This window comes from Mixophyes fleayi, chromosome 9, assembly GCF_038048845.1.
Source record: "Mixophyes fleayi isolate aMixFle1 chromosome 9, aMixFle1.hap1, whole genome shotgun sequence".
Classification (NCBI taxonomy): domain Eukaryota; kingdom Metazoa; phylum Chordata; class Amphibia; order Anura; family Limnodynastidae; genus Mixophyes; species Mixophyes fleayi.
This window is the reverse complement of record NC_134410.1, coordinates 124,107,094-124,131,960: the sequence shown is the minus strand read 5'-3', so window position 1 is coordinate 124,131,960 and position 24,867 is coordinate 124,107,094. Positions and strand designations below refer to the sequence as shown.

General features: G+C 44.6%; 1 protein-coding gene across 4 annotated transcripts in view; it reads left to right on the top strand.

The window, feature by feature from the left end:
* Positions 1–16,262: 16,262 nt before the first annotated feature.
* Positions 16,263–24,867, top strand: part of SYN1 (synapsin I) — an 87,410-nt gene continuing 78,805 nt past the window's right edge. For 2 of the 4 annotated variants that reach the window (XM_075185511.1, XM_075185510.1), the window contains exon 1: positions 16,263–16,849. In XM_075185511.1, coding sequence (XP_075041612.1) covers positions 16,515–16,849 — 335 coding nt within the window. In that variant the 5' untranslated portion in view covers positions 16,263–16,514. The remainder of the gene's footprint in view (positions 16,850–24,867) is intronic. The other 2 variants (XM_075185509.1, XM_075185508.1) reach the window with 1 other exon arrangement.

Here is a 24,867-nt window from a genome sequence, read left to right as displayed (position 1 = left end):
TTAGAACACGAGGACATGTACTGACACTGGAGGGAAGAGAAGTATTAGAACACGAGGACATGTACTGACACAGGGGGAAGAGAAGTATTATAACACGAGGACATGTACTGACACTGGGGGGAAGAGAAGTATTAGAACACGAGGACATGTACTGACACTGGGGGGGAAGAGAAGTATTAGAACACGAGGACATGCACTGACACTGTGGGGAAGAGAAGTATTAGAACACGAGGACATGCACTGACACTGGGGGGAAGAGAAGTATTAGAACACGAGGACATGTACTGACACTGGGGGGAAGAGAAGTATTAGAACACGAGGACATGTACTGAAACTGGGGGGAAGAGAAGTATTAGAACACGAGGACATGTACTGACACTGGGGGGAAGAGAAGTATTAGAACACGAGGACATGTACTGACACTGGGGGGAAGAGAAGTATTAGAACACGAGGACATGTACTGACACTGGGGGGAAGAGAAGTATTAGAACACGAGGACATGTACTGACACTGGGAGAAGTATGTTCAAAGGAAACTACTTCACAGAAGGGGTAGTGGGTAAGTGGAATAGCCTCCCATCAGAGGTGGTAGAGGGTAATACAGTACAGCAATGTAAACATGCTTGGGATAGACATAAGATATTCTTACAAAGATCTAAGGATCAAATAGGGTTTGAGGTCACCATAGGTTAAAATACGGGCAGAATAGATGGGCCAAGCGGTTCTTATCTGCCGTCAAATTCTATGTTTCTATGTTAATTTCTTGCAGTAACACCACTAGGATCCAGCAGAAGGTTCATGTTCCACGAGGCGCGGTGCACAATATGTAATTTAATAATGAAATATCTAACATGGGGCATCTCAGCCTGGGGCTATGGATTGAGCTCCATTGTTATTAGCTGTGATTTCCTTATCTGTCCTCCTCTCTAAAGAGACATGAGGCCAGGCATAACGCTTCCACGCCCTCCCATCCCTCACCCTACCCCCGGGGGCTGCAGCCGGATGACATGCCAGACTCTGCACACTTCTCTGGGAGTGGCACAAGCTTCCTCCATGCCTCACTCTGCTTCTCTGACATACCTGTCAGCGAGGGACCAGCCTGTGTTTACTCAGCCATCACTCATTGTATTTGTGTTGGAGATCATAGAACTTGCCGGCAGAAAGCCGCCACTTTATCGGCTGTCTTGTCCATTACCCCGTGTATCGTTCAAACATCAACGCTCTTCACATCCTGCCCTGAAATCCACTCTATCCGTCCCGCATCCCGGGCATGGCGCATTTATGGAAATTATGGGCGCCTAATTCATTAACGCACGCGCATAAATCGGGCACAACGCACGTCTGTGATCAACAAGGAGCGGATGTGAATATACGTCTGCTGACGGGTCTAGGTCCGTTCTGCTCTAACAGACAAAACACCGCAGGATAGGTCCAATACGTACGTGGAATATCAAGTCACAAATGAAGGCACAGAAATAAAATCAGTTTGTGCTAACAATATAGTCAAAAATGACAAAGCATTTTTTTTTTTTGTTTTAAAAAGGGGGTTGTTTATTCCCTAAAATACATATATTAGGATGTTATTAATGTTTACTGTACATAAAATGCATTTTACAGTTGATCCTGATTGCAAACACATGTTATAGCATGCAAACTCAGCCGTCATCACTAGTAATCAGCACTTACACCTGACCTGTAGCTGGTGCAAGTGATATGACAGAAAATCACGTACCTTAGAGATGTCCAAAGTTTGGATAGGACTTTGCGCTCCAGCTTGACACGTCCTTAATTGTAGGCTGCAGTAAGGGTCTTATGCGCTCAAGCGATTTTACAAAAAAATGCGTCACGTATCGGCATTTACATTCCTTAATGAATCAGGCCCTTTGTATATTGTTTGATAACTACAACTTTACAATCTGATATTGCAGCATATATTAGTCTTCCAGTCTTCATTTTTGTAGGGTGATTTTTTGGGGGCTTGATTGACATGGACGTCCATTTAACGGGATGCGTTTTGCACCAAGTTCATTATATAACAAGAAAGAATATTTATATGCTCTTATAAACCAATGTAATGAACACATTCAAGCTGTGTGACACATGGACAGTCCCGATCTCCAGCATACACTCTCCACATATTTTAACATATAAATGAGGATCTAACAAAAATTTATTTAAAAAAAGGAGACGTTGTATTTTATCATCAGCCCGACCACTGCTGTGCGATGATGGAAAACGTGTAGCGCCATTTTTTGCCTATAAATAACCGTTTTGTTAACTTGTCCATGGATCTGGAATACAATAAAGTTATAATTGTTATCATTCACTAGAGAGCAGCCATAGGGGTAAATGTATCAGACAATGGAGGTGTTGCCCATAGCAACCAATCAGATTCTAGCTGTCACTGTTCTAGAATGTACATGATAAATGAGAGCTAGAATCTGATTGGTTGCTATGGGTAACATCCCTTTTCCTTTTTAGAATGTTGGATAAATCTACCCCATAGTCTTCTCTGCCTCCTTTGATAGGGTCACTGTTATTATCATTTCTTTATAAAGTACCAACACCTTCCACAGCGGGTAATACATAAAGGGCGCAATTTAACATTTATACAAGCAGGAAAGCAGGAGGGAACAGGAACGAAGAGCTTACACTTGGTCTAGTATAATGTTTTAAGTCATCAGCGGGAATTTCCAATTAATTAAAAAAAAAAAAAAAATAACAACCACACACAATACAGAAGCGTGCCCGGAGACAAGTTTCTTCACATCAAGGAGGAAAAATAGAATTAGGTCAACAGGTGAACAAGTTGTGACTGCGAGTTGTTCAAATACGGGGTGTCCTGACTTGTGTACACAATTATTCTTTCACAAGCCGCACACACTCCTCAATTGTCTGGGGAGGTAGATTAAAGCTGACTAACCGCCCCCCCCTGCCCCCCCACCCCCACTTGATGAGTGAGGACTTGTGCCAGCCATCTGCCTGTGTTTATTTAGAAGGGTGTCTGCTCAGGAATGTTGGGCCCTCAGGCCCTTGGAGAATAGGAGGGAGGGGGAGCTGCAGACCTGGTTTTAGTAGAGATAAGGACCCCTGGAGGGGGTGGGCATCAGGTCAGAGAGGCTTCCTGTAAGAAGATAACAGAGGGGGATTTACCTGGAGAGATGACCATATGTCGGCTAATGAGAAACAGCCCCAGAGATAGGAATACAGGTGTTTTATAAATTAGATTGTAAGCTTCATAGGGCAGCGACAGGTGTGAATGGTTACGTGTTCTCTGTACAGCACTTCGTAATAGGATGGCGCTATAAATTATAATTATAAATAAACAGAAACATAGAGCCCACATGCTACACAGGTCCAGCCTCGCCATATACTAATCGTTCACACCATGCAGAGGATCGACCGCACAACAATAACATCAGCCTCATTACAGACATCCGGCCTCACCATACATAGATCCAGCCTCAACATACATAGATCCAGTCTCATTACAGACATCCGGCCTCACCATACATAGATCCAGTCTCAACATACATAGATCCAGTCTCAACATACATAGATCCAGCCTCAACATACATAGATCCAGTCTCAACATACATAGATCCAGCCTCAACATCCATAGATCCAGCCTTAACATACAAAGATCTAGCCTTAACCTACATACATAGATCCAGCCTCATCATACATAGATCCAGCCTTAACATACATAGATCCAGGCTTAACATACATAGATCCAGCCTCAACATACATAGATCCAGCCTCACCATACATAGATCCAGTCTCACCATACATAGATCCAGCCTCAACATGCAAAGAAACAGCCTTAACATACATAGATTCAGCTTCAACATACATAGATCCAGTCTCACCATACATAGATCCAGTCTCAACATACATAGATCCAGCCTCAACATACATAGATCCAGCCTCAACATACATAGATCCAGTCTCAACATACATAGATCCAGCCTCAACATCCATAGATCCAGCCTTAACATACAAAGATCTAGCCTTAACCTACATACATAGATCCAGCCTCATCATACATAGATCCAGCCTTAACATACATAGATCCAGGCTTAACATACATAGATCCAGCCTCAACTTACATAGATCCAGCCTCACCATACATAGATCCAGTCTCACCATACATAGATCCAGCCTCAACATGCAAAGAAACAGCCTTAACATACATAGATCCAGCCTCAACATACATAGATCCAGTCTCAACATACATAGATCCAGCCTCAACATACATAGATCCAGTCTCAACATACATAGATCCAGCCTCACCATACATAGATCCAGCCTCACCATACATAGATCCAGCCTCAACATACATAGATCCAGCCTCACCATACATAGATCCAGCCTCACCATACATAGATCCAGCCTCAACATACTTAGATCCAGCCTCAACATGCAAAGAAACAGCCTGAACATACATAGATCCAGCATCAACATACATAGATCAGCTTCGTCATACATAGATCCAGCCGCCTCAACATACATAGATCCAGCCTCAACATACATAGATCAGCCTCAACATACATAGATCAGCCTCAACATACATAGATCCAGCCTCAACATACAAAGAAACAGCCTTAACATACATAGATCCAGCCTTAACATACATAGATCCAGCCTCAACATACATAGATCCAGCCTCAACATACAAAGAAACAGCCTTAACATACATAGATCCAGCCTTAACATACATACATAGATCAGCCTCAACATACATAGATCCAGCCTCAACATACAAAGAAACAGCCTTAACATACATAGATCCAGTCTCACCATACATAGATCCAGCCTTAACATCCATAGATCCAGCCTTAACATACAAAGATCTAGCCTTAACCTACATACATAGATCCAGCCTCATCATACATAGATCCAGCCTTAACATACATATATCCAGGCTTAACATACATAGATCCAGCCTCAACATACATAGATCCAGTCTCACCATACATAGATCCAGCCTCAACATGCAAAGAAACAGCCTTAACATACATAGATTCAGCTTCAACATACATAGATCCAGTCTCACCATACATAGATCCAGTCTCAACATACATAGATCCAGCCTCAACATACATAGATCCAGTCTCAACATACATAGATCCAGCCTCAACATACATAGATCCAGTCTCAACATACATAGATCCAGCCTCAACATCCATAGATCCAGCCTTAACATACAAAGATCTAGCCTTAACCTACATACATAGATCCAGCCTCATCATACATAGATCCAGCCTTAACATACATACATCCAGGCTTAACATACATAGATCCAGCCTCAACATACATAGATCCAGCCTCACCATACATAGATCCAGTCTCACCATACATAGATCCAGCCTCAACATGCAAAGAAACAGCCTTAACATACATAGATCCAGCCTCAACATACATAGATCCAGTCTCAACATACATAGATCCAGCCTCAACATACATAGATCCAGTCTCAACATACATAGATCCAGCCTCACCATACATAGATCCAGCCTCAACATACATAGATCCAGCCTCAACATACTTAGATCCAGCCTCAACATGCAAAGAAACAGCCTGAACATACATAGATCCAGCATCAACATACATAGATCAGCTTCGTCATACATAGATCCAGCCTCAACATACATAGATCCAGCCTTAACATACATAGATCCAGCCTCAACATACTTAGATCCAGCCTCAACATGCAAAGAAACAGCCTGAACATACATAGATCCAGCATCAACATACATAGATCAGCTTCGTCATACATAGATCCAGACTCAACATACATAGATCCAGCCTTAACATACATAGATCCAGCCTCAACATACAAAGAAACAGCCTTAACATACATAGATCCAGCCTCAACATACAAAGAAACAGCCTTAACATACATAGATCCAGCCTTAACATACATAGATCCAGCCTCAACATACATAGATCCAGCCTTAACATACATAGATCCAGCCTCAACATACATAGATCCAGCCTCAACATACAAAGAAACAGCCTTAACATACATAGATCCAGCCTTAACATACATACATAGATCAGCCTCAACATACATAGATCCAGCCTCAACATACAAAGAAACAGCCTTAACATACATACATAGATGCAGCCACACAATCTATAGATCACGGCTGAGCTCATGTTCCACAGGGGTCCGGCTTGGAATTCCAGAGGACCCAGCCTCACATTCCAGAGATTCAGACTCACATTCCAGAAACCCACCCTCACATTGCAGACGTCCAACCTCACGTAGTACTCATCTAACAGTGGAGGCATCTAACCTCATATCACAGAAACATCCAGACTCACTTTACAGAGAGAGATAAACTCACAGTACAGAGATCCAGCCTCCCAATAGACATCATCATCATCATCAGCTATTTATATAGCGCCACTAATTCCACAGCGCTGTACAGAGAACTCACTCAAATCAGTCCCTGCTCCATTGGAGCTTACAGTCTAAGTCCCCTAACACACACACAGACCGAGAGAGGCTAAGGGCAATTTGATAGCAGCCAATTAACCTACCAGTAAGTTTTTGAAGTGTGGGAGAAAACTGGAGCACCCAGAGGAAACCCACGCAAACACGGGGAGAACATACAAACTCTGCACAGATAAGGCCATGGTCTGGAATTGAACTCATGACCCCAGCGCTATGAGGCAGAAGTGCTAACCACTGAGCCACTGTGCTGCCCTCATCTAGGTCGCAATAGAGCCATCCAACCTCACTATAGAGAGAGAGATAGCCTCACAGTACAGAGATCCAGCCTCACAATGAAGACATACGGCCTCACTATATAGGGAGATATCTCCTGCATTAGGCAAAGTACCGCATTAACCGCAGTCCCCAAAATTGTCAATGGGGACCGTGGTCTGATTGAATCCTATGGGAAGAGCATTGCGGCAAAAGGATCTCCGGTTCCCTAACCGCAGTCTTCCTGCTCTCGCCTCCGGTTAATGTCGCAAAAGTTCTCCGCAGTCACGCATGCGCGAAGCGTTTCGATGACGGATGATAATTAACGGGGCAAAACCCTGTTAATTAATAAATGGACCTCTAAGCCTCATATTTCAGAGATATCCATTCTCCCTAGAGAGATATCCAGTCTCACTATGCAGAGAGCAACCTCACAATGCAGGACAAGGACTGACAAATTCCATCGGCAAAACGTGCGAAATTACGTAGCCAATCACAAGAGAAGGCGAATATTTTGTGGGAGGGGAAAAAATAAATAATTCCTATGTTAGCACTGTATTATATCACAGAAGCTGCTAGATCAATAACTGGGGATGTGTCAATCCCACACCAATATCCATATAACAAAACACAATCTGATCCGCGTTCGTGAACAGTCGAATATAATCAGGATAAGGCTAAGATCAAGTGCATTAAACATATAATAACGTATTAAACTACAAATAACAGGTCGTCTCCCATAAATAAACCACCAATTAGCATAGATATGAGGAAATCTATATGCAATCTGATTAAAAACGTCAATACTAATATAAAATCCAATAAACTGTTATAATACAATAAAATAACTCCTAACAAGTTCATTACACTGGTATTAATGTTATCAAATAACTTCTAGTTGTCTGATACAAAGTGACCGTACGCAATCTTCACCTGTCTCTTGTGTCAGTTCAAACAACTCTCCGCGGTCTATGGTGTTGCGGAGATGATACAAGTATATAAATAAAACTATTGCCTGCTTGGAACGTAAGAACGGAGCCACTAATCCATTAATATTGTCCGCCGTTATGGGTGCAAATAATTGTAGTCTTAAAAGCAGAGGGCCTGATTACTCAAGGGATGCAAAGTGACCCAGAGTCAGGCCATACGCAACTAAACGCAGCAACGTTCACTGTATCTACGTACGCAAAGCACACTTATACTACAGCCTGCGATTTCTGGGAGGGAACGGGGCGATGAAGGGGCGTTCGCCCGTAGTCAATATACAGTAGGGGCGTGCCAAACTCCAGCACAATCAGCCACGTCCCAATCCAGCACTGGGCATCTCAAAGTTACTTGTTTTTCTGCCGTATCTCTTGCTCCAGCTACAGGGCTAGTCTTGAGTACTAGTGAGAACAGTCTTGTATGCATGCTATAACATGTGTTTGCAAACAGGAGCAGCTGTATAAATGTACTTTATGTTCAATAGACATTAAGATCATCCTAATGTAATTCATGGTTTTATATATATATATATATATATATATATATATATATATATATATATATATTTATCATTAATACCTATATTATTAACAGGTAACATTAATTCAATACCCGTTTTAGCGTTTTTAAGCAAACTGTGAACATGGCAGGTGCTACCATAAGGCACAGCTAGTGATCTATTGCGCCAGTGGTTAAGGGGTGCCTAAAACACTGAATGAATGACATGTGATTTTAATGCTCTTGTGGCGCCCCCCACAGGGGAGTGCAGGAGAAGCAGCCTGCAGCTTTTTCCTGGGAGGCCAGAACCAAAGCACACCTTTATGTGTTCAGGGCGGACCATCTAGGTGCCCCGGTGCAAAACCAAGGTCCTCTGATACCCACTGTGCGAGCTCCTGGTGAGAGAAGATGAACTCGCCATATTCTTATATGGGATTCCGAGAGGAATGTAGGAATCAGATGATGGGTGGCCATCTAGTGGTGTCTTTGAGAGTTGCACGAGTAGTCTTGCTTTGCAACGTACAGCTCATGTATATAGAGATATCTACTGGTCACCTCTGCGTTACATGATCATTTATTCATAAAGAGCAGGACTGCTGTGGAGAAAACATGATTCAGTATTCATAAACAGATGCAGACTGATACTAAGCTGCTTCTGAGAAATGTCAGCGGTGAAGACTCCTCTGGGGGTGAATGTATCAAGCTGAGAGTTTTTCGGCGGGTTTGAAAAACCAATCAGATTTTAGCTATCATTTATTTAGTACATTCTACAAAATGATAGCTAGAATCTGATTGGTTGCTATAGGCAACATCTCCACTTTGGATGTATGGATTTGCCTACAATAATATACTGAATATGAATTAATTAGTGGGGTGGGATAAGACAGCTAAGTGGTACTATTAACAGTCCTCATGTACCTGCAGTAATATTACCATCAGTGTGTATCTGCTCTTATCGGGTTTAAATGGGGTTTTCGTCTTCCTATTGGCTTGTGCACGCCCTCCTACGACTTTGACTAAATAAACATTTTATATTTAGGTCTCCCAATCTGTGTTTATCACTCAGACTTCTATATAACCTAGACAGAGTTGTTTATTTTGGTTTCCTCCGGGTACAACACTGTACCTGCCAACATTACTCATTTCTCCCACAAGACTTTGCTTCACTGGGATTTAAAAATAATACCCTGATGAATGAAGTCATTGAAGTTGAAGGTGTTTTTTTTCCCTAAACATCAATGACTTTTTCAGCCCAGTTTATTTATTATTTCAGTGGGATTTTAAATCAAAAAAAAACAGGAGAAGAGGAAAGGAAGAAACGGGTCATCACGGCATTAATATGGGTTTGTATATGTGGTACTTCTAGATCACCGATGTTACGCCACAGTCATCAGTGGTGAACGCAGCAGTAGCAGTGCTTACTGTAGTATGACCAGTAATGGCCAGGTTGTATGATCAGATGGAGGCATCACAAGACAAGCGATGTGGCCGCGTCAGCGCACAGGCGGCCGCATCGTGTGTCTTGTGATGTCTCCACCGGTAATATTAACGTTATATTGCATCCACGGGGGGTGGTCGGCACAAACAGCGGTCAGACTGAGCGGCCCGGGGGGGGGGGGGGGGGGGGGGCGATGCTCCCCTGCTCAGCCAGCCCCTGGGTCAGGTGGTATGATCAGTGGTGGTCAGGTGGTATGATCCACGGTGGTCAGGTGGTATGATCAGTGGTGGTCAGGTGGTATGATCCACGGTGGTCAGGTGGTATGATCCTTGGTGGTCAGGTGGTATGATCAGCAGTGGTCAGGTGGTATGATCCGCAGTGGTCAAGTGGTATGATCCACGGTGGTCAGGTGGTATGATCCACGGTGGTCAGATGGTATGATCCACGGTGGTCAAGTGGTGTGATCCATGGTGGTCAGGTGGTGTGATTCACGGTGGTCAGGTGGTGTGATCCACGTTGGTCAGGTGGGTGTGATCCACGGTGGTCAGGTGGTGTGTAGAGAGCATTCTAGTAACAATATACAATGCAGATATACAATATACGATATACAATGCACAGAGCATTCTAGTAACCGATATACAATGCAGAGAGCATCTACACACACACAAAAACACACAGAGACATATGTAGACAGACACACACACACACACTCACACACACACACACACACACAAACACACACAGACACAAACACACACACAGACACACACACACAAACATACACACAGGACACAAACACACACACATAGACACAAACACACACTAGGGTGTAGAGAGCCTTCTTGTAACCGATATACAATGCTGAGAGCATTCTAGTAACCGATATACAGTGCAGAGAGCATTCTAGTAACCGATATACAATGCAGAGAGCATTCTAGTAACCAATATACAATGCTGAGAGCATTCTAGTAACTGATATACAATGTAGAAAGCATTCTAGTAACAATATACAATGCTGAGAGCATTCTAGTAATCGATATACAATGTAGAGAGCATTCTAGTAACCAATATACAATGCTGAGAGCATTCTAGTAACTGATATACAATGCTGAGAGCATTTTAGTAACCGATATACAATGCTGAGAGCATTCTAGTAACTGATATACAATGCAGAGAGCATTCTAGTAACCTATATACAATGCTGAGAGCATTCTAGTAACTGATATACAATGCTGAGAGCATTCTAGTAACTGATATACAATGCAGAGAGCATTCTAGTAACCTATATACAATGCTGAGAGCATTCTAGTAACCTATATACAATGCTGAGAGCATTCTAGTAACTGATATACAATGCTGAGAGCATTCTAGTAACTGATATACAATGCTGAGAGCATTCTAGTAACTGATATACAATGCAGAGAGCATTCTAGTAACCTATATACAATGCTGAGAGCATTCTAGTAACTGATATACAATGCAGAGAGCATTCTAGTAACCTATGTACAATGCAGAGAGCATTCTAGTAACCTATATACAATGCTGAGAGCATTCTAGTAACTGATATACAATGCTGAGAGCATTCTAGTAACTGATATACAATGCAGAGAGCATTCTAGTAACCTATATACAATGCTGAGAGCATTCTAGTAACTGATATACAATGCAGAGAGCACCTTCACACACAGGCCCGGAGCTCCCATTAGGCAAGGTTAGGCAGTTGCCAAGGGCTCTGATGGGCGCCACAGAATTAAAATTTTGAAATTGTGCCTGGGGCGCCGAGGACCCTAGCACCGGCCCTGTACACACACATCATCGTCATCAACATTTATTTATATAGCGCCAGCAAATTCCGTAGCGCTATACAATTGGGAACAAACATTACACACACAGAGATACACACGCAGACAGACACACACAGAGATACACACGCAGACACACACAGAGATACACACGCAGACAGACACACACAGAGAGACACACGCAGACACACACACAGACACACACAGAGATACACACGCAGACAGACACACACAGAGAGACACACACAGACACGCAGACAGACACACACAGAGAGACACACGCAGACAGACACACACAGAGAGACACACGCAGACACGCAGACAGACACACACAGAGAGACACACGCAGACACGCAGACAGACACACACAGAGAGACACACACAGACACGCAGACAGACACACACAGAGAGACACACGCAGACAGACACACAGAGAGACACACGCAGACACACAGACAGACACACACAGAGATACACACACACACAGAGAGACACACGCAGACACACAGACAGACACACACAGAGATACACACACAGAGATACACACGCAGACACACAGACAGACACACACAGAGATACACACGCAGACAGACACACACAGAGATACACACGCAGACAGACACACACAGAGAGACACACGCAGACACACAGACAGACACACACAGAGATACACACGCAGACAGACACACACAGAGAGACACACGCAGACACACAGACAGACACACACAGAGATACACACGCAGACAGACACACACAGAGAGACACACGCAGACACACAGACAGACACACACACAGAGATACACACGCAGACACACACACAGAGATACACACGCAGACAGACACACACAGAGAGACACACGCAGACACACACACAGACACACACAGAGATACACACGCAGACAGACACACACAGAGAGACACACGCAGACACGCAGACAGACACACACAGAGAGACACACGCAGACAGACACACACAGAGAGACACACGCAGACACACAGACAGACACACACAGAGATACACACACAGAGATACACACGCAGACAGACACACACAGAGAGACACACGCAGACACACAGACAGACACACACAGAGATACACACGCAGACAGACACACACAGAGATACACACGCAGACAGACACACACAGAGAGACACACGCAGACACACAGACAGACACACACAGAGATACACACGCAGACAGACAGACACAGAGAGACACACGCAGACACACAGACAGACACACACAGAGATACACACGCAGACAGACACACACAGAGATACACACGCAGACAGACACACACAGAGAGACACACGCAGACACACAGACAGACACACACAGAGATACACACGCAGACAGACACACACAGAGAGACACACGCAGACACACAGACAGACACACACAGAGATACACACGCAGGCAGACACACACAGAGAGACACACGCAGACAGACACACAGACACACACAGAGATACACACGCAGACAGACACACAGACAGACACACACACACAGACACACACAGAGATACACACGCAGACAGACACACACAGAGAGACACATGCAGACACACAGACAGACACACACAGAGATACACACGCAGGCAGACACACACAGAGAGACACACGCAGACAGACACACAGACACACACAGAGATACACACGCAGACAGACACACAGACAGACACACACAGACACACACAGAGATACACACGCAGACAGACACACAGACAGACACACACAGAGATACACATGCAGACAGACACACAGGCAGACACACAGACACACACAGAGATACACACGCAGACAGACACACAGACAGACACACACACACACACAGAGATACAGACACAGACAGACACACACAGACACACACCCACAGAAACTCACACACAGACACACACACACACACACAGGCACAGACTAGGGTGTAGAGAGCATTCTAGTAACCAATATACAATGTAGAGAGCATTCTAGTAACAATATACAATAGATATACAATATACGATATACAATGCAGAGAGCATTCTAGTAACTGATATACAATGCAGAGGGCATTCTAGTAACCGATATACAATGCAGAGGGCATTCTAGTAACCGATATACAATGCAGAGGGCATTCTAGTAACCGATATACAATGCTGAGAGCATTCTAGTAACCGATATACAATGCAGAGAGCATTCTAGTAACCAATATATAATGCAGAGAGCATTCTAGTAACCAATATACAATGCAGAGAGCATTCTAGTAACCGATATACAATGCAAAGAACATTCTAGTAACTGATAACCAATATACAATGCATAAAGCATCCTAGTAACCGATATACAATGCTGAGAGCATTCTAGCAACTGATATGCAACGCAGAGCATTCTAGTAACCGATATACAATGCAGAGAGCATTCTAGTAACCGATATACAATGCAAAGAACATTCTAGTAACTGATAACCAATATACAATGCATAAAGCATTCTAGTAACCGATATACAATGCTGAGAGCATTCTAGTAACCGATATACAATGCTAAGAGCATTCTAGCAACTAATATACAATGCAGAGAGCATTCTAGTAACCGATATACAATGTAGAGAGCATTCTAGTAACCGATATACAATGCAAAGAACATTCTAGTAACTGATAACCAATATACAATGCATAAAGCATCCTAGTAACCGATATACAATGCTGAGAGCATTCTAGTAACCGATATACAATGCTGAGAGCATTCTAGCAACTGATATACAACGCAGAGAGCATTCTAGTAACCGATATACAATGTAGAGAGCATCCTAGTAATCGATACACAATGCAGAGAGCATTCTAGTAAACGATATACAATGCAGAGAGCATTCTAGTAACCAATATACAATGTAGAGAGCATTCCACTAACTGATATATAATGCTGAGAGCATGCTAGTAACCAATATACAATGCAGAGGGCATTCTAGCAACCGATATACAATTGAGAGAGTCTTTTAATGACCTGTGGTGGTTTTATAATACTAACCCCAGTGTACCTTCTGTTCTTGTACGCAAGAGTGAGTTCACGGTTCGCAAACTGGCGCAGTACACACATCTGCATCTGTCCTGAGCGTCTAACTTGTGTCAAAACCAATGCTATCTGCACATACTACCTGTATTTTTAAATACACAGCAGCAACTGTATGTGTGTCTGAGCAGGGCCCAATTAATGGTTCAGGCCGCCCTAGACTAATATACTCGTAGCGCCTCCTCCGCTTCCACACCAGGCTGATGTTGTGCAGTAGGTAAAAACTAACTAATTTTTCAATTAAGACCTGGCTTCATTTAACCCCCCCCCAACAATGTTTATGTCTCTGTGTTTACGAAACTCCGCTCCATTTGGCTTTTTAAAAGGGTCACAGCAATCTATGTCACTCATTTTGTTTAAAATCAGAACTGTGTAGAGGAGCAGAGGCTTGAACGAGCGCTACTGAGGGGGGTGAGGATGTGTAAGGGACTGTCACGCCTGTCGCCATCCTACTCACTTATCCTCAAGCGCCCGCCCAACGATGACTCATTGTCTTCAGTCTTTACCATGGGAATACATCAACATTAAAATCCTTCGACATTATTATTTCATGTTTTTTTGGAGAACAACTATTTTCTTATATTTTAAAATTACTTTCAATTTATACCTCACCCTATCACAATTTTGCACCCCCTAAAAATGTGTGCCTCCCCCCCCCCTCCCGCCTTAGGCTGCAGCCTATTGGGGGGAGAGAGAGAGGTTGATTGATTGATTACCAGCTGTCTCTAATTTCCAAGGACAGTCCCATGTAATGTGTACCTTCGAAGTGTAGACATCTATGCTCTGACCGCATCAGCAGCAATGTCCATTCTTTACATTGCTATTTTAACTATTTTCAATTAAAGTTTCCTAATGGTTTGATTTTGTTTGTATTCTATAACTATATTGCTAATTTATGGCATTGTTAGGCAAGATGGAGCTGAGCCTCAGCCAATAGGATGTGCACAAGACACTCTAAGGATCATTTACAAATGCACAAATAAGTGTCCATGCAGCCTGTGTGAATATAATTCTCTCTCTGTACCTCTCTCGCTCTCTCTCTCTCACGGGGCTCCTGTCTCTCTCGCTCAGAGTACTTATATTTCTATTCTTGTCTCTCTATATCGCTTGTGGTCTCTCCCAGGGAACTACAGTCTCTCTCAAAATGCTCCAGTGGCTGCACCTCTCTCAGAGTGCTTCTATCTCCCTAGCTGTCTCTTTCATAACGCTCCACTGTCTCTGCCTCCCTGGTTGTCTCTCAAGGTGCTTTAGTGTCTGCATGGCTCTAGCTGTCTCCTTCAGAGTGTCCCTGACTCTGGGGCAAAAGGAGAGAGACAGCTAGAGTCTCTGCATCTCTTTGTCTGTCTCTTTGAGAGTGCTCCAGCTGTCTCCCCTCTCAGGATGCCCCTCTCTCACCACCATTCTCACTCTGCAGCTTTCTTGTCCTCTCCAGATGTCTCAATCTCTCTAGCTGTCTTTCCTGCCACTATGCACCTGTCTCTGCTTATCTTGAGCTGTCTCTCTGAGTCTCATATGATCAAGTCTGTCTCTGTGCTCCATTCTCTGTGCATGTGTCTCTCCTGCCTGGCCTCTGTCTCTGCAGCTGTCTCTTTAGAGTGCACTGGTCTCTCCCATCTCTGCTTCTTCTGGGTACCGGAATGTTCCATTTCCCCGCATCACAGGGGGGAGCCACACCAGGGATGCAGGTGATTCACCATCACCGCCCCGCCCCCCCTGTCCCGGGCTTGGTACCTTCTATGCTCTGCATAGCGGGCGGGACGGGAGGACCTTTCCATTGTCAGGCAGGGGGGCAGCGCCGAACAAACCAAGTGCTAGGGGAGGGGGAAGAGGATGCTTATCTGGCTCGGTCGCCGAGGAGACGGACTGAAGAGCCGCTGCCTGTCCCCCGCCTGACGGCTCTGCCACTGGGGTCCCTATTCCCGGTGTAAACTCTCTGACACCAGAACCGGCCACTGACCGGCATCGTATAACGGAGCGCACCGAGCCCGGGCAGCGGTGATTTTACAGCGGTTACCGGGAACGGACCGGACACATGATGAATTACCTGCGGCGCCGCCTATCGGACAGTAACTTCATGGCCAACCTGCCCAACGGGTACATGAGCGACCTGCAGCGGCCGGAGACCCCCGCCCCGCCCGCCGCCCCCACCGCCGCCATCTCCCCGGTACCCCCGGCCGTGTCCCCGGAGCCCAGCACCGGCGGCGGCGGCGGCGGCGGCGGCGGCTTCTTCTCGTCCCTCTCCAATGCGGTGAAACAGACCACGGCCGCCCTCAGCGAGCAGGTGTCCACCGCGGCCGGGGGGGTGTCCGGGGCGTCGGCCAGAGGGGCCAAGATGCTGCTGGTCATTGATGAGCCGCACACGGACTGGTGAGAGCTGGGGGTGGGGGTGAGATGGGTTAGGTGGGGGGGGGGGAAGGGGGGTCATGGGTTAGGGGGGGGGGGGTCTGGGGGTCATGGGTGATCAGGAGGGTCATGGAGGGGGGTGATGGATCTGATGATGATGGACTGGCCTTATGGATTGGGAGAGGGAGCCAGGGTGGAAATGGGTGAGGGGGATGGGAGTCTGGTTGGGGGTGATGGATGGATTGGAAGAGATGAGAGGTAGTCTGGTTAGTAAGGGTAATGGGGAGAGAGTAGGAGGACTTGGTCAGGGATGATGAGTAAAGGTTATGGAGGAGATGAAAGGTAGGAGTAGGAGGACTTAGTTGGGGATGATGAGTAAAGGTTATGGATGGAGTGGAGGAGATGAGAGGTAGTCTGGTTGGTAAGGGTAATGGGGAGAGAGTAGGAGGACTTGGTCAGGGATGATGAGTAAAGGTTATGGAGGAGATGAGAGGTAGGAGTAGGAAGACTTGGTTTGGGGATGATGAGTAAAGGTTATGGATGGAGTGGAGGAGATGAGAGGTAGTCTGGTTGGTAAGGGTAATGGGGAGAGAGTAGGAGGACTTGGTCAGGGATGATGAGTAAAGGTTATGGAGGAGATGAGAGGTAGGAGTAGGAGAACTTGGTTGGGGATGATGAGTAAAGGTTATGGATGGAGTGGAGGAGAGGAGAGGTAGTCTGGTTGGTAAGGGTAATGGGGAGAGAGTAGGAGGATTTGGTCAGGGATGATGAGTAAAGGTTATGGAGGAGATGAGAGGTAGGAGTAGCAGGACTTGGTTTGGGGATGATGAGTAAAGGTTATGGATGGAGTGGAGGAGATGAGAGGTAGTCTGGTTGGTAAGGGTAATGGGGAGAGAGTAGGAGGACTTGGTCAGGGATGATGAGTAAAGGTTATGGAGGAGATGAGAGGTAGGAGTAGGAGGACTTGGTTGGGGATGATGAGTAAAGGTTATGGATGGAGTGGAGGAGATGAGAGGTAGTCTGGTTGGTAAGGGTAATGGGGAGAGAGTAGGAGGACTTGGTCAGGGATGATGAGTAAAGGTTATGGAGGAGATGAGAGGTAGGAGTAGGAGGACTTGGTTGGGGATGATGAGTAAAGGTTATGGATGGAGTGGAGGAGATGAGAGGTAGTCTGGTTGGTAAGGGTAATGGGGAGAGAGTAAGAGGACTTGGTCAGGGATGATGAGTAAAGGTTATGGAGGAGATGAGAGGTAGGAGTAGGAGGACTTGGTTGGGGATGATGAGTAAAGGTTATGGATGGAGTGGAGGAGATGAGAGGTAGTCTGGTTGGTAAGGGTAATGGGGAGAGAGTAGGAGGACTTGGTCGGGGATGATGAGTAAAGGTTATGGATGGATTGTAGGAGATGAGAGGTAGTCTGGTTGGTTAGGGTAATGGGAAGAGAGTAGGAGGACTTGGTCGGGGATGATGACTAAAGGTTATGGATGGATTGGAGGAGATGAGAGGTAGTCTGGATGGTAATGAGGAGACAGTAGGAGAACTTGGTCAGGGATGATGAATAAAGGCTATGGATGGAGTGGAGGAGATGAGAGGTAGTCTGGTTGGTTAGGTGGATGGGGAGAGGGTAGGATGACTTGTTTGGGTATCATGAGTTATGTATGGATTGGAGGAGATGAGAGGTAGTCTGGTTGGTAAGGGTAATGGGGAGAGAGTAGGAGGACTTGGTCGGGGATGATGAGTAAAGCAGATGGATAGATTGGAAGTGATGACAAGAAGTCTGGTTGGTAAGGGTAATGGGGAGGAAGTAGAGGGAGTTTGGTTGACAATGATGAGTAAAGGTTATGGATAGATTGGAGGAGAGGTGAGGTATTCTGGTTGGTAAGGATAATGGAGGACTTGGGGGTATATTTACTAAACTGCGGGTTTGAAAAAGTAGGGATGTTGCCTATAGCAACCAATCAGATTATAGCTTTCATTTATTTAGTCCATTCTACAAAATGACAGCTAGAATCTTATTGGTTGCTATAGGAAACATCTCCACTTTTTCAAACCCGCAGTTTAGTAAATATACCCCTTGGTTGGGGATGATGAGTGAACATTATGGATGGAGTGGAAGAGACGTGAGGTAGTCTGGTTGGTAATGGGGAAGAAGAAGTGGAAGTTTGATTGGGATGATGAGTAAAGCCTACAGATCTATTGGAAGTGATGAGAAGAATTCTGGCTGTTATGGATAATGGGTGTGATAGGGGAAGTTTTTGAGGATATTTAGTAAAGATTATGGATGGATTGGAGCAGATGAGAGGTAATCTGGTTGGTAATGGTAATGAGGAGAGAATTTGATTGGGGATGATGAGGTTAAGGGTGGTGAGTAAGGCTCATGATGGAATGTTGAGGAGATAAGAGGGGGTATGGTTGAGAATTAGAGGGTTAAGGGAGATGAAGTGTGTGATGGAGGAATTCATAGAGATGAGTAAAGGTTATTGAAGGTTTGGAAGAGATGAGGGGACGTCTGGTTATGTGGAGATCTGCCGTGTGGTTTTTAAAAGCGAGAATGTGGATAGATCAATGAGAAGAGGCGGGGGATGGTCTATGAAAAAAGAGTTATACATCATGGCCAGGAGAGTGGGGGAAGGTGTTGACAGAAGTACAGGGAATGCAGATGATGGACAGAGGCAAAGTAGATGGTAAAATAGATGGATGGTAGGATGTCCAGTAAGGTCGAGGACAAGTAATTGGTGGAGAGACAATGTGAGGAGTAAGCAGGTATCCAATGATAAGGAAAGGTGGGAGCCTGAGAACATTGATGGTTATTATAATTTCTTATTTGTGTTTCTCTCTGTGCAATTATTGTTAAGCGGAAAAGAGTGAAGATTGAGTGTAGTGCAGAATAATATGGCTGCTTGGTAAAAAGATTAGATGATATTACAGGGAACTGAAGAGGTTTGTGAAGATGGTTAAAGAATAGAGGTTGACAGAGACCTACTGGTAAAAAATACATCTAAGTGGAGAGAATTATGGGAAATGTCAGGTCTGAATAGGAGATAAGGAAACTGATTGGGAACAAGGGTACTTACAAAGAGAAGAAAGGACAAGGAGAGGTGAACGCTGGAGAACAGACATGTGGTATGGGCTAAATTTAGCTTGAGACATTAAACGAAGGCAGATGTAAAATGCATTAAATATATATTAAAGGGTATCAGAATAGGACTATTGATTTTGGAGTGTGGGTACCACGAAATGGATTTTAGAGAACAATTTAAGTGACTGGGTCAATGTAATTCTACCATACCTGAACGTGTACACTCATTTATACAGCACTAACAGCAATATTTACTCAATAATTTAGTATTTCAAATACATTTTCAGTTCTGATTGGAATTATGCTTTAAAGTTTGGCAATCATTATGCTGTTTTATCCTGATCCTTTAACTCAGCAGTGTCAGCTCATACAGACGGCATGTGAGCAAAGCTCGGTGTGGGCTGAATTATTATTATACTTCTGCATTGAGTTAGAAGACAGGTTTTGTTATTTAAATTGCACCTGTGGAGGTCACTAGCAGCCAGTGACATCACAGAGGCAGTTTTCGGCCAGCCATTCATGAGGCAGAGGTTCCTAGTGAATGCACTTTGTGTGGGGGAGAAGCGCTCTTCACCGTCTTCATTTTACCACTTTCTTGATTGAATTGTAGGTTCGGTTCATATTTTAATATTAAGTCCAACTTTATGGAATTGTTTTAGGGGATTAAATGCTTAAAATAGACCCAAAAGGTTTTCTTTGGCAAACATGTCCACTTTCCTATATGTAATCATTTGCTAGATACACTCCATAGCAGAATGTATCTAGCACTTTCTTTTCTTGCACCTTCAGGGGCTTAGCGCATGCCGTACGCTGCGTGCCTTCAGACCCCTCTGACCCCTCCTCCACATCGTCTGGCCAACGGCAGCATTTAAACTGAGAAGCGTTAAAAGATATTTGCGTTACTCAGCTTAAGCGCAATTTAGTTGGGTTTCAGACATGAGGGGGGCTGGGGGCGCAGACAGAGGACTGCAAACCCCTCACCTTTTTCACTCTGTTTTGCACATTTAACCCCATTTAATAAAATAGTTGAACCAACTGCTATATATAAGCTAGTTTAGAGCTTGTTAGAGTAGGGCGATTAGTAAAGAAACGTCCACTTTGGTTGACTTTTTGTTTTTCACAACTCAGACTTTTTTAGACCCAAAGGATGACCCCCCCCAGACCCTTATCCTGCACAGCATCACTGCAGCCCCTAACTAGCAGATCCGTGGGGCCACTCGCAGTCCGGGACAAGAGGCCCCTAAGCAGGGGTAGGGGGGCCGGTCCCACAGTGAGCTATATTTTGCTGGGTCTCTGAGCTATCTGCATTTTTTCCCCCTTTAAAATGTTCCTAATAGGCTTCTGAGCCAAGTCACACCCTCCGGGCTAAAATTTGCCAGCCAGCTCCTGCCCCTACGGTTATGCTAGTTGAGGCAAGTGGAGGATACTGTAGAGTTTTGAGTCTGGGGGCTCACCTCCTTTTAGTGAAAATAATGTCAGCGACGTTAGCTTGTGTTCCCCAGGCGCGCCATCATATCTCCTTTAAATATCCATTTATCTTATCTACAAATCATGTCCCATTTGCTCTTACTGTCTCTCCTTACCCCCTCCCTATAGAATGTAAGCTCTCACGGGTAGGGTCTCGATCCGCTGTCTCATGTCCGTACCCTCTTTGCCCACCTTGTATGTCCCTGTTATGTCTTACCCTGAACTTTGTGTGGTCGCTATGCTGTTTGCTTAACCCGTATGCACGGAATTCATACTTTGTAATTGTGCCACATGTACTTGTTAGGGCATGTATTCCTACCACACGTTGTTATTATACCTTATTGTATTCATGTAGCTTTGTTCTGACTACGGCATTTGTTGCACCTTATAAATAAATAAATGATGGTTATGTAGCAGTTTAGCTATATTGTTTGCTTATCCAGCCACAGTAGGCAGCATTTTCAGACCGTAGATTGCACTAAAAAGAATGGATTTGATCCTAGTGCTGTCGGATTTTGTTATATGCATAATGAAAGTTTTATAACCTGTTGCTATCCCGTCCATCTTTCAGAGCAGTATTGGCGTTTATAACCCTGCTGTATTATGATTCATAGTGTTTGGTCTCTTTATACACTGGATTTCTGCCCATCCGTCTTGGTCTGTCACCAGATCTCTGTTAATCAGTGATGTAAGCACACGCTGCATTTACAGCAGAAGGTGTAAGTAAGGCCTCGGAGGATCACTGATAGGTGAAAAAACAGATGCTGCGGCTCGGAAACCATTATCGTATGGGTACGGCTGCAAAACAGACACCTGAATTATACATTATCATGTTCAAATTAGATCACGCTCAAGCTCGGCTCCTCTGTGCAAAGCATATTGACTTGTCCTGGCTGCAGAAGCCATCCGCCCAATTCTGCTCTTCCACTGGTAATTCCTCCCCACCCCCCTATTATGGAGCCCGAACGAGGGGTGTTCATTGTGAAGCCATAATTGCTTTGCTCACAGCTCTGAGCAGAGAGATCTGCAGAATGAGGCATCTTGTCAGATCAGCCTGTGTTACCGTCAGAGGCGGACCCTGATGGTCTTGCAGAAACCGTATTTGTGAGCAGAATTTGAGTGCTTCCTAATATTACAGGACTGATGTATGGTACAGTTAGCTGTAGGGCAGGGGGATTAACAATCATCCCTGTAAATCCTTCCAATGGTGTAAGATCTAATTCAAGTACCACCTGTTGCAATTAGTCTAATTTTAAGTGTTAGGGTCTCCCCCTGGGCTAAAGTACCCAAGGGGATTTCTGTTGCATGACTGTGTGCAATAGATCGCATTAGTGTTTCATGACCTGTATAGATTCTAAGGGGCCTATTTAACAAACAACGGCAATAATGGAAAATAGTTTTCAATCCTTATCGCATTGATAAGGATTGAACTATTTGTGATATTTATTAAAAAACAAACAAACACAGGAACAGCAGTTCCGATAAACCGCTGTTTCTGTGATAGAAAGAAAAATACCACATCCTCTTCGTAATGTGTCGTGTCAGGAGCTCCTCCTTCTTTCTTCGTTCCTCTTTAGAATGCCTGTGCGCATGTCCCGAACGAAAATCTGGAGCCTCCGCACAGGAACCCTACAGTAGAAATGGTATCATGTGAAAGGGAACGAACGCACATGCGGACATAAATGAAAAATTAAGTGTAGTCTTCATTTACGATGATGAACGCCAGCGTACATTAACATAACAAGTTTCCGAAAAAAAATCTCTTTTTTTCGGAACATGTTAGATTGCGTTAGGGACCAGTCACCATACTATTTTATGGTGACTGCTCAGAAAACGAAATAGAATGCAAAGCAGCAGATATACACGATATCGGCAGCGATGCAACATTCATAAATTTGAGGAATACTCCAAATTGCGTCGGAATGACGCAATTTGCCCAGACTCCCATCCCACCATGACCTCTCTATCGTTGTCAATAACTCCACTATCTCCTCTGTCACCCAACTCCGCTGCCTGGGTGTCACTCTTGACTCCTCTCTCTCTTTTGCCCCCCACATTCAATTCCTCGCCCAAGCCTGTCGCTTCCAACTCCGTAACATCGCCCGCATCCGTCCCTTTCTCAAGATGCCACCAAAACTATCATCCACGCTCTCATCATCTCCCGCCTCGATTACTGCAACCTTCTCCTTACTGGCCTCCCCCACTCCCACCTTGCCCCCCTCCGCTCTATACTCAATGCGGCTGCAAGACTCATCTTCCTCTCACGCCGCTCCTCCTCCGCCTCCCCTCTCTGTCTTGCCTTACACTGGCTCCCCTTCCCCTACAGAATCCTTTTTAAACTCCTCACCACCACTTACAAGGCACTCTCTGTCTACTGCCCCTTATATCTCTAACCTCCTCTCCATTCACACTCCAGACCGCTCCCTGCGCTCGGCCAATGATCGCCGCCTCTCCTCCACACTGATAACCTCTTCTCACTCTCGAATCCAAGACTTCAACTGTTGCATGCGATAAATCAAGTCCATCCATACAAATTGGAGTCGTATTGTGTCTCCTGTCATGTCAGAGTTGAAAACAGCAGAAAAAAAAGGTGCATCTGATTCACACTGTGGGGCCAAATATATTTTTCTCTTTGCCATTTGTTGCACAATACATGTATCCCCAGCCTTAGTGCAGAGGTGGCGGTAGACTGCAATGCAGAGGCAAGCAAGCTACTCGAACTACAAGTCCCAGCTTGCCATGAAAGTATAACAACACGGTTTTTCATTAGCATTGAATCCTTTCGTCGCTCTTATCAATTATTTATATAATTTATTATATATAATGATATCGTTGTTACTGCCCATCTCTGAATATTTCCAACTTCTCCTATATCTTTACAACAGGGGTGCATAAAACTGTAATCCCCATTTAAGACGCCATCTAACCAGTGATACAGATGGTGAGCCATAGGGCGCGGGAGCTTTCAATTAGGTTATGGTAGGCTTCACTCATCACTACCACCCCCCTGGCATATTAATTATGTTGAACTAATATTCATTCCGTTGTCGTTGTTCATAGGATAACCTACAGAATGCATGTTAATGTTATATAGCTGCAGGAATGGGATGTTTGTTCAATGCCTGAATGTACGTTGCTGTTATAAATATAAATATTTGCCTTGCTACATCTCATCTGATATAAACAGATCTCTTCAATATTCTGTCTAGTATCCTGGCCAAAAAGCAAGGTACCAGGCAGCTTCCTTATACCCCTCTTTTTACAAGTGACTGTTTTCTCCTCTCTCCTCTCCTTCGCACCAGTACCAGTCGCATGTTTTTTAGGGAAAAGTGCTAAGTAATTTCACAGTTTCGCCCCCTCGTTCCAGAAATATAATAGACAGCAGTGCCGTCCGTTCTGGATAAGGGGGAATTATGGGCAGTGATTCATATTGTGCAAGGAGCAGAGGGATGATAAGACTCACAGAGACAGGAGAATAAATAGGCTTAGAGACTGCAA